Below are 14,734 nucleotides of genomic sequence, written 5' to 3'. Positions count from 1 at the left end.
ACAACTCATCCCTTCACTTCTCAACATGGTGCCTCCACAGGATGGAGGTGATAGACGGATGAATCATATAGGGATAAACGAGACATGTCTGAAAAGTTCAGAGAAACTTCAAGGTACATGTGGCTGTGTTGCCTACGTACAATCTTTAGCTTAAGTTATGATAATTGTGCACAGTGCAAAATATTGACAAGAAGATGCAAAATAAGTACTTTCAGATAGCCTGTGCGTGGACATACATGCACATGCTCTAGATCTGTTTATTTTTTTATGCCATGGTTTATCTAATTGTTTCTGCTGCTGAATTTTTTCGTCCCTGAATCATGGGACTCAAGCTTTATTTGAGGTCGACTTTCTTCTGATGTTAGATATGTATACTGAACTCTGAACTCTGAAGTTAGATCTAACAAGTAGATTTCTGACGCTTATTTGAGTTGTTGTTCATGTAAAGTGTGGAGTCTTATGTTGCTTGTTCACTGTTCTATAATGGATAGTCCTCCGTATCAGTTTTGCTTCTTTGAGTTTTGTGCATGTCTATGCCTGACATAATGCATGCTGTTGTAGTGTGTTATTTATCTAGAGGAGACATTTAATGCTTGCTTTCTTATTTTATGAAAAGGTGACACATTACAGTTATATACAGGATAGACTACTAGGCATATTTAGAAAACGAGATACCAAGATTAGTACCAAGATTCTCAAGGGTGCTTCAGCAATGGTATAGTTGATGCAAGCTATGATTTTTGAGAGTGATGCAAGCCATCTCTTGACGCCTTCAGTTTCATGTGTAGACTCTGCAACTTTTGATTTAGAACTAACTCTTTCCTTGCTTGCGAGCTCTTGTTTTTCACCTGGTGTATGGAAATCCTGTCGCTTTTGTTTCATGCGCTTGCCCCTGCGCATCACTCCTTGCAGCCTGCCTCCTAGGAAGATTGGTGGAACTCAATGCACAAATGGATTATAAGGTAGAGATGCTTCCGGTTTCGTTTGTGTTTTTAGATTACAAAAAAGACAAAAAAGATTGTGTTAGACATGCTTCTGGTTAAATTTGTTTGTGCTATCATATTAGAAAGACAACAGTATTATGGGTTAAAGATTTTTTTTGTGTTTCTAGATTAGTTTCATTGACCATAAATATGTCTTTTCTAGATATAGTTTACCACATCCCAAACTATGTCTAGGGGACCTACCAACCCTGGTTCATGACAACTGCACTTGCTTCATAGCCAAGCACATACATGAATTCACTAATTATCGCTCAATAAAAACCAAACCCTTATCTTCTCCCTCTTTTTTTGGTGTGTGTGTTGTTTAGAGTCTTAGTTTGTTAATGTTAGTTAAAACTAAACCTATAGTCAAAATAAATGTACCATTTTACTAAATGTCATCAAACTTTGTTTCTTTTTCTTTTTTCAATCTGTTCTGATTTTCTCCCATAATTATCCTAGCTTATACATGCCAGTGAATCAACTCACGGAAGTTCTTTTATCTTATCACATTTGTGTATCTTGGTATTCTTGTTTCACCTTGCAGGTTATGTTCTTTTAGTGGGAGGGTGAGGGATAGTTTCTTCTCCGTTGCAACGCACGGGCAATTTCCCTAGTAATAATAAAGCATGGATTGACTCCGTGGGTTCACCGTCACAATACGCTTTTTCCCGTAAATTTACGCTTTCAGTTTTTTTCACCTATATTATTTTCTACATACGAGGTGGTACTATTTATGTGATCACGTGGCCTGCCTCGCACGACTGTTCCGTCCGTCGTCATAAATCAACCCGAATCGGTACGAAGGAAAAATAACCCAGCCCCGACTCTGCATCGTCACGCTCCGCCCCGCCTCACCGCGCGCCGCCAGCCGCTTCCTGCCACGCCCCGACCCGCCCCACCTCACCGGGCGCCGCCGGCCACCTCCTGCCTCCCACCCCGGAGAACGGCGACAGGCGGCTGCCAACGGAGGGATCCAGGCGGAGGAGGGTTAGAGAGGCGTGCGGAAGGCCTACGAGGTTTGGGGGCGCCAGATCTAGAGTTCGCGGTCCGGCGGCGTCAAAGCTCGGGCCGGATCGAGAGGACTGGCCATGGCGAGGTGGCAGTGACCATGGCGTCGGCAATGATGGCAAGACTCGGCTACGGGTCCTAATCAGAGGGGGAAACAAAGGGAAAAGTTGCGGCGACTCACGGTGAACTCGACGGCGAGGTCGGGGAGGCAGCAACGGCAAGGTAATCGACGATGAAGGACGGTGCCGGACTTGGAGTTGGAGGATGATGGCGACGGCTTCAGGGCGAATCCGGCCGAGTCCTTGCGCGGGGAAGGAGATTTCAAGGTTGCGGACCTCCTGGACAAGGTTGTTTCCTGCGGGGAGGCCGGTAGCCGTGCTTGTGGTGGTCCTCCTGTGGGCTGCAATTTGCACCGTGAGTCCGTCGGTCCTAGCTCCAGCTGCACCGTGGCATGTAAGTTCAGCACCATCGCATCAGCCCTCACACGGAACTGCTGCTGTCATGCTCTAATTTTCTTGGATGCTTAAGCAAACTAATGAGAGAGAGAGAGAGAGTATCAGTGGTTACAGCATAAGAATTAGAGGATAGAACTGATGCTGTTGTGTTCCTCTTGCAGCACGGCGCTGGAGCGGCGCGGCTCAAGATGGCAATGGGGCCCCGAAACCCGCGTCCCCGCGGGTTTTTACCCTATTAGGGGACGGGGATGGGCGTCTTTTTAACCCCATGGGGCTGCTGCTGGGTAAATTATAAAACCCAACATGTTTCACGGGTTTAAACCCGTTTGAGCAATACCCGAACCCGAAACCCGCCATCCCCGTCAAAATACTACACTAAGCCTAATTGGACATCTTGTTGAACAATGTATGGCTGAATAATGCTTTTGTTTGTTGCTGATATATGCTTATGTAGCTGCTGTTACTGCTCTTTGTAGCTGATGTTATTGCTCTTTTTTCTCAAGTTATGCCGCATAAATATGCTCCTTGTAGCTGCTGTTATTGCTCTTTTTGCTCAAGTTCTGCTACTGAAATATGCTCCTTGTAGCTATTGAACCATGTACTATTGTATCCTGCTGAAATTTTCGCAAGTTATGCTGTTAAAATATGCTCCTTTTGCTGTTGAAATGCTATTCTTTGCTGCTATTATGTTTGCTTAAATATGTCGATTTCCTCGTGGGTTCCTCGTTGGTTTAGAAAACCAATAGGTTTAGGGGACGGGCAAAAAACTAGCCCCGCGCACGGTGACGGGGACGGGGATGGGTTTGTGATTTTCTCATGGGGATGGGTTTGAGCAGGCGGGTTTCGTCCCGGTTGCCATCTTGAGGCGCGGCGCGACGCTGGAGACGGGCTCAGGACTGGGAGACAGATGAACCATGGCTTGGGAGCTGCCGCAGGGTGTGCGAGTATCTATTTTCTTTTCAGTTGTATGAATTTGGAACTGAATTCTAATGGGAGAGATTTTTTTTAAGCCCTCGGCATGACGTGCTTTCATTATTCTAAAAACTGTTCATTCCAATACACAAATCAGAGTTGCAGATTGATTATATAGCAACAACCAGGAACTACCATACAATCTCCATATCACACATTCCACCTATGAGTATGAAGATCGGTGACAAGGTACATGTTCAGCTGTTGCTTTCTGTGATCGTACTTGATCAAGTACTTTATAAATCTCTGATGCCAAATGAGGTGTTATATTTTCGCTAATATTATGCCTCATTTAGGCAAGAGCAATCATCACTAAGGTCTTATATGCTTAGCTGTCTCATCCACTGATGATCTTTTTCAAGGAACAGAAGAAGGATTTCTTTGTTCCTTTACAGAGGTAAGAATACATTCAGCACACTTTCTGACTGGGTGAAATTGTGATATTTAGAAGTAGAATCTACATTTATACTTGGATGGTTCCATGCACAAACCTCTAACCACATTAGTGAACTACAATGTCATTTTTCTGGCCCTGTAAAATTGTAATTATGCATACTTAATGCGACATGTGCACGCGGTAATTTTATATTCAGTTCTAATATGCTTGCTACTATGTTGGTCTTCTGAGGCCTTCATCTCTGCAGGATCAATCTGTTGATTTTGGCACTTAATAACTACATCTTGAGCGTTGGAGGAGGTAGCCCGTGGACTGGTAAAGACGTGAAGGGGGACACGAGGAGGCTTGCGGTGGTTCTAGGCGCATCTATTCGGCGAGTAGCAGTGCGCTGTGTTGGACAGTTACCAGCCAAGATGGCCGGCTGCCTCGCAAGGACACTACTTGTGGTCTTAAGAGTCCTGGAGCGGTGAGCATCCGGGCTTTTTATGGCGGATCTGAATAACGAACACGTGGAGATCCTTGGCGTCAATGCTGGAAACAGTAGCAACGGTAGTACTCGCTTTAGGTGCGTGCTCCTCCAATCAATATACTTACAATTGTGTGTAGCACTCTGTTTATTGACAAAGTTCAGGATAGACACCTTACGTTCATGCGGTTTTGTGTGGGATAACTGTTTTGATAAGATGGTAGCATTGTCCAACTGATCTTCCTTTTTCTGTTCATAATACTTGATGTGTTTGATTACTAGGCCAAGGGGTTTTAAGACATGAATCAATTAAATAGTGGAACATGTCTTGCGTTTTAATACCAGAATCATATTTCAGACTGATATTTTGGTAAAATGTTTGGGGCACCTAGATCACCAACCGTTGGATTGCTTTAGAAATAGCACCATGGAACATGGATAATTTCCGCCCAGAATCAGGTTTAACCCGTTAGTGCATTTGATTAAAAGTTGATACATATTTTTGTGGCAACTAGCCTACTATTGTTGTTCGTGCTGCTGCGGTGTAGTGAGATGGAGACACCAGGACAGAGAGAGATGAGATGGTATTTTTTTATACTATGTTGCCGTCCGCTTATAATATGGATCAAGGGTGGAGAGAGTTGCGATGCTTTTTTATTTTATTTTATGATGATATTCGGTGTTAGTGCTGCTATTCGCTGCTACTATGCGGATGAAAAAGAGAGAGAGATCGTGTTGCGTAGTGCTTGCTTATGGTATGTTTATCTGACGATAAATTTGTTGATTTGTTTGTTACAACACATGCAAATAAACGGATTTGCTGAGTGGCTGTAACACAGTTCCGATGTAATTTAATAAAATATTAATATATTATGGGTCACCACAAAAGTGAACTGATGATGCAATGTGGATGTAGTATAATTACATTGATGTAACCAAGCTGAGCTATGCACCAAAGTCAACATTAACTCTGATTAGCCTTTTGATTCCAATGTTCATATAAAGTGTTGTTAAGTATTGACTCGAATCCTTCCTCTTGACGAAGACTCTCAATTCAAGTAATTCAAACCTTCTTAGTTCGTAACATTTGATACATGAATTCTTGTTCGTACTTTAATTTTGTTTTACTATTTTTTTAGGGCAAGGGCTGCTTTATTTATTCCTTAGTTCACGACCATCTCGTCCAAAATAACGTCACGGATAAAAAACAGAGAAACATTAAACCAAGTTTCACACAAGTTATTAACACAGTCTTTCCTCACAAGAATATCAGTCGCTTTGTTCGTCGATCGCCTCGACCAGATCACCCGATGCTCATCCTCACCAGTAAGCAATTCCTTGATCTCTTCTATAAGAGGGCTAAACCTCGAACGTTCTTGATCTCTTGATTGGAAAGCATGTGCCACACCTTGATTGTTCTTCTTGAGACAAAGTTTCTCAACACTCATTTCCACCGCCAACTGAACACCTGTTGCAACATTTGAGTGGTATGGTAAATTACTTATTTGATTTCTGAATATTATGTTGTACCCGTTGCAACGCTTGATTTCTGAACATTATGTTGCACCCGTTGCAACGCACGGGCACGTGTGTTAGTTTATTTATTTTTTTCTCTCCCTAATTATTTAATAAATAAAGCATGGATCGACTTTGTCGGGTTCACCGTCACAATACGCTTCTTTCCGTAAGTTTACGCTTTCACTTGGAATTTAAAACATATCCGCGAGGTGGTACTAATAAAATTTGGTACGTCGTCGTTCCCGTTCGCTCGTCCAAAAATCCCCATCACGATCTGAAAATCCCCATTGCCGTGAGGCTCCACCTAACCCACCTCCATCCCCTGGCTTCGGCGCGCCTCCCGCCGACGGCCCTCCCAGCCCCAACGCGCCTCACGTCATCGTCGCCCCGGCACCGGCCCCGGCATGCCTCCCACCACCGGCGCCCATCCCCCGACGTGCCTCTCGCCGCCGTCGCCCCGGCCCCGACGCACCTCTCTCCATCCCCAGATCGCCTCCCACTCCGCCCTCCATCCCCAGCACGCCCCCACCATCGGACCTCGGCTGGCGACCGCATCCCCTGGCTCGGCTGCACGTGACCGGGATCCCCCATCTCCCAGGAAACCTCGCTGGTGCACGCCACCTCCCTCCTCCTAAGGTGCTCCCTGTCCGATCCACTCCACTGGTGTCCACGCCCCGACGCCGCCGACGAGAGCCACCACTCCAGTGGTGTCCATGCCCCGACGCCGCCGGCGAGAGCCACCACTCCATGTGCTCCTCTCTCATCCAAGTTCATGCAGCCCTGATTCTCCTTGTGTTCTATTGCAGGTTGGGAGCGGTGTGAACTTTGAACGGATCAGTGGTTGGACCATCAGCAGTTAACTGCACCAACGCGACTGACGCCACCTCGCACGCCTTCGTCTTCGTCGACGGCAGTCAGCACCTCCAACGCAAATCGATTCAGCGCCGTCTGTGCATGGCTCGGCTCCTGCGCTCTGCTGCTGCCACGGGGCCTAGTGCACCTCCCGTCCTCTGCTTTTCTCCGTGCGGAACTGTCTGTCTCGTGTCGCTGCTTGCACCTGCTACTGCTGGGAATACGCTGTCCCGCGACGCCCTGTACTCAATCTGTACCCGTGCTCTCTCTGGTCTCACGAACCATCCCTACGGCCGCAAAGCTTCTCTTAGACCGGCTGCCATGCATCAAACTGAACTGCTGAGTTCATTCCCCCAAAGTCCTGCAGAGCTTATAGTAAAGAGGTGTACCCCGATCTCCTCCGTTACTTAACAATATGGTGTGCTTTCTGATGGAACGGACTCGTAGTAAACTAGGCAAAAAATCTCATGTTTATGTGGAGACAATTAGTGGCCTTAATCACCCTATCGGTGTAGCAGCCGCTAGCTTCAAAACATATTGATTTAAGCTGGGCCATGGGTGAGAAGAGATAAGTTGGGCCCAAAAGAAGTTGATTTACGGCCATGTTGACCAATACGATTTTAGATTTAGAAAATATACATGGTGGAAAATAAATCAGCAGACTATAGTTATGCCAACTATTCAGACATATAGAATGCAAAGTCAAAGCTCAGAAAAAACAAGAACACAAAAGCATCATTAAATTGTTCTTTTGACGATTTGTTTGACAAAGTAAGCAGAGGGAATTCACTTATAATTTACTTTTTGAAAAGTTCAGGATCGCATCCTAGAGAAGGTCAATAAAAATGGTTGCACAAAAAAGATACACCGAGGGATTCATCAAAAAAAATTGCAAGTTGCTGTCAGTGGTGTTTTAATTACTATGTGTGCATTTTTAGTTTGCTAGAATTTTTGTTTTAGGTTGCTAGAATAAAAAAGGGATTTTCACGGTTTTGTAAAAAAACCTTGAAGTTCAAATTTAAAAAAAATGCACAATGTTTATTAAAAAAACTATGATTTTTTCGTTACAAAAAGAAATAAAACCAAGAAGTCGAAATCAAAAAGGAGGATCAGTTTGATGATTATACTCCCTCTGTCCCAAATTTCTTGTCTTAGATTTGTCTAGATACGGATGTATCTAATAGACACGAATTTTGGGACGGAGGGAGTACAATATTCGGATTTGTCAGAAGTGGCGCGCCGAGCAGATTTGTAAAATGAGCCACATTTTACAACTCTCATTAAATTTGATTCCACGTAACGCGCGGGCATTTGTGCTAGTATATATATATATATATATTATATATATATATATAAATATAAATAAAATAATAAAGCACGGATTGACTTTGTCGGGTTCACCATCACAATACGCTTTTTTCTCATGTCATAATACACTTTTAAATCTAATATGACATCCGATTTGTCAAAGGGATTGGATTGGTGACTTACCCTACTAACTGGAATAAAAGAATTAGTAGATCTGTTCCGCCCAAAATGGGAATGGGCAGATTAAAATAAAGAGTTCTCGTGGTCCAGAATCCACAAAATTTGCGAAATTTATATAGACAAAATTGTAATATAAACAAGGTGGTACTAATAATAGCATGTTCGTCCGTCCGTCCCTTATTATTGTACGGTAAAAAAACGAATCGCTCGATTCACAGGATCCGGATGGACCCCTTCCGGTCTCCTCTGTCTTTAGGTGAGCGTGCTCAAAATCCCCCTCGACCCCGGCTGCATCAGGCGACTCAGCGACCCCACCGCCGGCCTCCGCCCTCTCCGCACCGGCGACCTCCCCTCCCCTCCTCTCCCTTCCCTTCCCTTCCCCCATATCGAGAAGGGAGGCCATGGTGCTCCCGACACGGCTGGATCCAGACCAAGCCCGTGGGGTTCCAGCTCGACCTCCTCGCAGCGACCACGGCGGCGGGATCCGCGGATCCATGGCCACGGCGGTGCGAGCGCGCAGACGCAGCCTTGAGAAGGGAGGAGGCAGGGCGGCCATGGCGTTCCCGCCGCAGCCGGGTCACTGGCTCCACCACGAGCTCCTCGCAGTTGTCAGTGACGACGGCGGCTCCGAACCCTAGCGGACGCTCCTGCTCGTCTTCCTCCACACCTCTGCTCGTGCCCGTTTTCCTCGGCGCCATATTCAGCACCTACAAGAACGCAGCTTCCTCTCCCGCGACAGGGGATGGTAACTCCTCAAACCCCCCATCCTTCCTTCCCTTCCACTCTGCTCCGTGATGCAAAATTTTCTCTTTTTTTCATGATTCACCACTCGCAATGGAGTTGCAAGCATGAGGGACGTGGGTCAGGCATCTGTATGTGCTGCTGAATTTGTTTGATGGTTCTTGATTGTTGAGTAATTCTTGTTAGTTGTTATATGTGCTGCTGAACTCGCCGTCAGGGACTTGATTCATGTTGGTTGCTGAATTCATTGTTGATTGTTGATTGTCGAGAGAAAATCCAGGTGAGCGGTTGTATGCTGGCGCTGGCTCAACCCGCAGTCCTTTTTAAAATGTCTAATCTGAGAAAAAAAGGAAACACTAGCGGGCAGCACACACGAGCACGGGCTCGTTCGATGCGTATGGGTAGGGTGCCGCCACCGCCGATCTACGCGGCGGCCGATCTACTTCTCCGGCCATCTGCCGCCGCCGGCCGGATTCCTCCTGCTCATGTGCCTCTGATTTGGATCGAAGTCACGGCGGTAGTGGTGTGGCGGCAGCGGGGGAGGAGGCGAGGGTGGCGGCGATGGGGGTGAGGCCTGAAGATGAGGTTGTCCTTGTAGGAGGATGCCGGGGACGGGCAGCGCGATGAGGGTGGCGCATCGAAGTTGGAGACCAGCGTGTGTTCCAGCAACGGGTGGAGGGGCAGCCGCGCGGTGGTGGGTAGCAGCGGGTCCGTGTCCATGGCCGGACCACCGGGGCTGGGGGTTTCTTCCCGTATTGTTGATGAATATACTTGGGGATTCGTGATTCTTGTGTCCCTTGACTCGGTGCGAGATTCATTGGGATTTGGGCCGAGGAAGATGGGGGTGCGATTCGGGGGGATCATGCCTCGGATTCTTGGGGTCGCCGGGGATGCGGTGATTGAAGGAGAAGACGGTGGAGGGAGAGAGGGAGGGAGGAGGAGGGGGAGGCTTCGGATTTCAAAAAGAGACTTGGCTCGTTCGATACTGCCAATTCCTTTGGTGCTGATTTTGAGTTGTTAAGAACCCTTGATTGATGCAAATCTTAATTTTGTTTTATGTGGAGCATCAGTGTTGGGGATATCTTGTTAAACATCCAGTTCCCCTGACATGCATGAACTGTTCAGTATAGGATGCCCATCTTATGCAGCTATGTTTGCTCTGTTTACATTGTTTTCTATCATGTGTTATGTTTGCAACATTTCTCTATGCTCTGATTGATAATATGTATTTTGATGTTTTTGCCTAATTTGTGTGTGCCTTTGTTTTGTAGGAACTTGTCAAATCTTGGTCTGAAGGGAATGTTATCTCCTGAGATTGGACAGCTTACTAATATGCATTTTCTGTAAGCATATTCTATAGTCCCTCTGGTGACGTTTTTTCTGAACACTTTGGTTTTGACATAGCATGTTTCACGCTTTCAACCATAAGATAGTATTTGGTATTTCTGAAACTACCAACTGAATAAGAGTCATTTTGCACTTCGATATAGGCTATCATGCTGAGCACAGTAGTAAAGCTGAAACTTCGTAGTGTGTATGTTTTCCTGATGAGGCTTATGACCTCAGCTTTTGAGCTGTCAATTAAGGCACATCAGTTAACTTGGTGTATGTTCTTTCTTGGAGTGTAGTTGGATACAAGACAGGTGTTTCTTCTTGGATCTAGGGGACTTTTGAGAATACAATTTTGCATGGATCAAATTCAAGTACATGATTATTTGATGGCAAACCAGTGCTTTATGTAGTTTTCCTATTGTTAGTACCATAGTAAATCTATCTGTTGAATTATGTATGCCCATTCAGGCACTCACCAAGAAAGCATCTTAATACTATTTCTTGTATCTTATGTACTTGTGAAATGATGTTCTCCCTTCAAACTTTTCTGATCTATTTTCCTTCCATCCATACAGTGTACTGCACAGGAACTTGTTCTATGGCATTATCCCTAGAGAGATGGGAGATTTACGAGAGCTGAAGGTGTTGGATCTGGGGTACAATAACTTCAATGGATCAATTCCATCAGAGCTAATAAACATTTTATCCCTGGAATTTATGTGCGTGCGAACTTTGATATATGTTTTTTTTCATTTCTGTTTAACTTCAAAACTTGACTGACCTTACTATTTGAATTGCAGCTTTCTTAAAAGAAACAGACTTTATGGTGATTTATCTCTTGAACTAAATGAGCTCATCAGTCTGTGTGAGTCTCGGGTTCGCCACGGCAGGACTTTCTCAAATAGGATGCCCGCTGCAAGGTTTGTCTAAGTTTTCTTCTACTTGCATATCTGAGAGTTAAACTCGTGCAAGGCTTGAGTTAAATTTTCAAATCAAACAGGGATTTGAGCAAGCTTGATTTTGGTTAAAAAATCCCATCCTGTTCCTGCAATCACATGTATGTTAATGATATCTGAAATATTTGAGAATTATCTGTTTCGACTCAAGAAATGTCAGACTTCTTTTAGGAACATTTCCTCCACAAAATGGTAAATTATATGCGAGTCGGCATCCCCGAAACCCAGCCCAAATCCCCACATATAACCTCACTCCGGACGAACCCTAGACCCAAATCTCTAGACAATGCCATGTTGAAAGATAGGCTTGCGAAGATTCGGCTCAAGAATTCCTGAGGGTACTTCTGTCTTTATTATATTTGTTCTCACACCTTGGGCGTTGTGTTTTCCCGCCGCAACGCACGCGTCGACCCGCAGTCTCATATTAAGTGAACCAGAAGCGGTACATGCGATAGAAAAGAAAAACAAACCCAACCACCAGCACGACCCTTCCTCTCGATCCCATCTGGACCTTTAGTATTCTCGGGATATATCTGATTATGAAGATGTTCCGTATTGCTCTGGAGCCGACAACTTTTTGGACTGCTCGATGTCTATAACCAATGAGACTACTTTTTTGGTTGTTGGCTGGAGGCTGGAGCTATCACTATGACTGAAATTTTCTTTTCACCAAAGTAAATTTATATGGTCATCAAAAACCAACGACAGGTCAACACTTGTCAGCAGTTTGCAATTTGTATTACAGTATGCGTAAGCCAATGGTCAGACATTGTTGTTTTAGTTAGGAAATGTAGAAACGTGTTCATGATTTATGTAGATTGGACAGTCCCTTCAAACTGTAGTATTCGATCTTGAGCGGACAATCTAACTATATGTTTCCTTATAGAAAATTGACTATATGTTCCATGAATTGACTGATTAGTTTGGCCCGATCAGATTAAACTAGGTCTTGATTTGAAGGTCCAGTTAGGGCAGCTGGTGCTGGTTTGTTTGTTGTAATACTAACTATGCTATTTAGACAGAGACATGTGGTCTTTCTCATTCCTCGACATTTTCCTTTGCTACCAAGATTTTTCATTCTAGGTTGTGAAAAAACGGATGTAGCATTCCTTCTACAAGTTGTCATGAGCTGGGACATAGAAGAAGAGAGCCGACAAGAAGTTGCACAGCGGTTCGCTCTGGTGTCGCTGCCAATGGCGTTGCGCAAAGTGCAGATTGCAGGCTAGATGCGTACGAGTCCGTCCCTACGTCCACGATGTCGAAGCATAGGAAATCAAGTCAATTAGATAGTATATCTGGTTATGAAAGTTGTCTTTTGTGTACGCAGTTTTGCCATTATTTTGTAAAAGCTTTGAGTTTTTGATAATGTAATTGTCTTACTAATAACACTTTTAATCAATTCGTGCCAAGGCTAATAGCCAAGTTATGCACAAATTGTTCATGTTTCCTTGATGACTGCTATTGTCAGAAGATTTTTTTCAGCATTTAAGTAATACCGATCCCACTTTCAGTTATGTATGCAAAGGCCAGTAGAAAGGTAATGACTGCTCCTTGCTGGACGGATATTTCCTATTTCCAGGCTTTATCTCATTCTGCTTTTCGCACCATGCTGATTTGTGAATGAGAACCTACATGATCATCCACCCTGATTTGTAATTCGTAGTCACATCCAGACACTCAGGTATGCAATATGGTTTTGCTCTTTTTGTGTGATTGTCAGCACTCCCCGCTGTTTCTTACAATCAGAGAAAAACGAAAGGAGATTTCACTCTACAATGGATGTCTTTCTCCCAGGCATATGTAATTCCGCTGCTCTGATTGCCATCTATCTTTGATGGCGACGATGCTCTACCTCAACGCAGTCCAAATCTACGTCCACCAGGTACGGTGCCGTGAGGAAACACCCAAGGTAAATGTGTGCGCGCGCGCTAATATAGATTAACTACAGATATGTACATCGATCCCATGAGTGATCACCGTGTAAATCAGCAGCAGCCAGCAGTACACGAATTTCGCTTATAAATACTAAAAATATTAGAATTACTTGACTTTGAAAACAATATTCTGGTTGAATTTAAGGTGACCAGCATATACTTAATGCTTTAGTTTAATCTTTCAAAGTGGAAGTTTAAAATATTTATGTTAGATTTTATACGGTGGAGAAATTATTTGATTATAAATTATTATGGATTTTTAAATAACTTCTAATTTTAAATCCATATTGATAAAAGGCACTCAAAGTCAAAAATAAATGCAACATAATTTAGATTATAATTATGTATTGTTTGGAATAACCATTAGGAGCTGCCCAAACTAGCAGAGGAGGTTTGAGAAAGAGCTCGCAGGGTTAATACGCCGACATGGTCGACCGATGGACGATGTGGACGCTCCGACAAGGTCGAGCGAGCGGCTAAGCTTAGCCGTGCGGAACGTTTTGAAGGCCATGGACGGCAAAGGCAATAATAAGTGGCAATACAAATGGACGTGTGTTGAAATAGAGGGTATGGATTTGTGTAGGTCTTGAGTCATGCTTACTGTAGGAAGGAACATCTGATATTTCTTTTTCACACGTTGCATCACACAGTTTTTCCAAAGAGCAAAATATGAAAGTGATTAATCAGACTAATCCATGCACCACTACTCTTCCATCAAATGAAGGATATCAGGGTGATTTCTTGATGTCCAAAATTCATGCTTCGAGAAATGATAAATGGATATAAGAAATGTGAGTAATGGCATGTGTAGCAGGTTTTGCGATTTTTTGGCCCGTTGCAACGCACGGGCATTTGTACTAGTAAACATAATGCATTGACATGTTAGTGTAGAGGCGCACAAAAAGAAATGGATATTGTAGTCCCACAAAAGAAATGGATATTGTAGTCCGCTACTTAAAAGTGTTACCTCATATGATTACATAGCCTCCATTTCATAAATTGCGTACCCGTTGAATTCATATATGAATATTACATATATTACTTCATAATAGAACCTTAAATCATCCAAGACTAATGAATTTGAATGCAAGACTGACAATGGTGCATGTACATGATAGCTACATAGGTTGTTTGAAGAAACATCATTGTAACTTTGGCATGCACAATTGAAAAGGTTTATTTAGATAGAAAAAAAATGTGATATGTGAGTGTCCAATCTTTATAGCGTTGAATCAATATTGTACCTTTAACCAGGATACGAAGTAGATATTGATTTATGTTCAAGCGATGCACGTCCACGATCGCTAGATAGGGATACGTGAATGAATTGTGCAATCTCTCTCACACGCATACATATCTCATTTCCTCATGGGCATCGGAATTATACACGCGCACTTCGTGTATTTCTCTCCCTCCGTCAAGGTTAGAATTCGTCTTTCTACCCCGTCCTATAAGTCTCTCACATAGAAGCACACACGCTCTCTTTGTCGAACACGCCCACCCCTTTAATTCCGCCCACCCACAACCACTAATGTCTCAAAGTATAATTATGTCTCTTACACATATGCCTAAGGTTAACTCGAGTTTCGAAACCATATGAATACATACAATGGGATTCCAGCAGAGCAC

At 44.0% G+C, this 14,734-nt stretch overlaps 1 protein-coding gene and 1 long non-coding RNA gene across 8 annotated transcripts; both read left to right on the top strand.

Annotated features, from left to right (window-relative positions):
- Positions 1 to 1,739: 1,739 nt before the first annotated feature.
- On the top strand, positions 1,740 to 7,245 carry LOC123052156 (uncharacterized). 5 transcript variants are annotated; one of them, XR_006424501.1, is made up of 4 exons: positions 1,740 to 2,447; positions 2,611 to 3,610; positions 3,718 to 6,438; positions 6,609 to 7,245. It is a non-coding gene; the product is annotated as an uncharacterized lncRNA (long non-coding RNA). The 5 variants fall into 5 exon arrangements; XR_006424504.1 differs by having other exon boundaries at positions 1,745 to 2,447; positions 3,718 to 4,383; positions 6,609 to 7,223; XR_006424502.1 differs by lacking the exon at positions 6,609 to 7,245 and having other exon boundaries at positions 1,747 to 2,447; positions 3,718 to 3,818; positions 4,066 to 4,600.
- Positions 7,246 to 8,349: 1,104 nt separating this feature from the next.
- On the top strand, positions 8,350 to 13,808 carry LOC123052155 (leucine-rich repeat protein 2). Of its 3 annotated transcripts, XR_006424500.1 has the most exons (6): positions 8,350 to 8,887; positions 10,155 to 10,226; positions 10,791 to 10,934; positions 11,016 to 11,135; positions 12,751 to 12,852; positions 12,966 to 13,804. XR_006424500.1 is itself a non-coding variant. In XM_044475260.1 (5 exons), exons 2-5 carry the CDS (start codon positions 10,183 to 10,185, stop codon positions 12,782 to 12,784), a joined length of 342 nt encoding a protein of 113 aa, XP_044331195.1. In that variant the 5' UTR covers positions 8,351 to 8,887; positions 10,155 to 10,182; the 3' UTR covers positions 12,785 to 13,808. The 3 variants fall into 3 exon arrangements, 1 of the variants encoding a protein (XP_044331195.1); XM_044475260.1 differs by having other exon boundaries at positions 8,351 to 8,887; positions 12,751 to 13,808; XR_006424499.1 differs by lacking the exons at positions 8,350 to 8,887; positions 12,751 to 12,852; positions 12,966 to 13,804 and adding an exon at positions 8,890 to 9,014 and having other exon boundaries at positions 11,016 to 12,612.
- Positions 13,809 to 14,734: the final 926 nt, after the last annotated feature.

The sequence above is a fragment of the Triticum aestivum genome, chromosome 2D (genome assembly GCF_018294505.1).
Source record: "Triticum aestivum cultivar Chinese Spring chromosome 2D, IWGSC CS RefSeq v2.1, whole genome shotgun sequence".
Taxonomy (NCBI): domain Eukaryota; kingdom Viridiplantae; phylum Streptophyta; class Magnoliopsida; order Poales; family Poaceae; genus Triticum; species Triticum aestivum.
The sequence above is the reverse complement of the archived record's forward strand: the minus strand, read 5'-3'. Positions and strand labels throughout refer to the sequence as shown.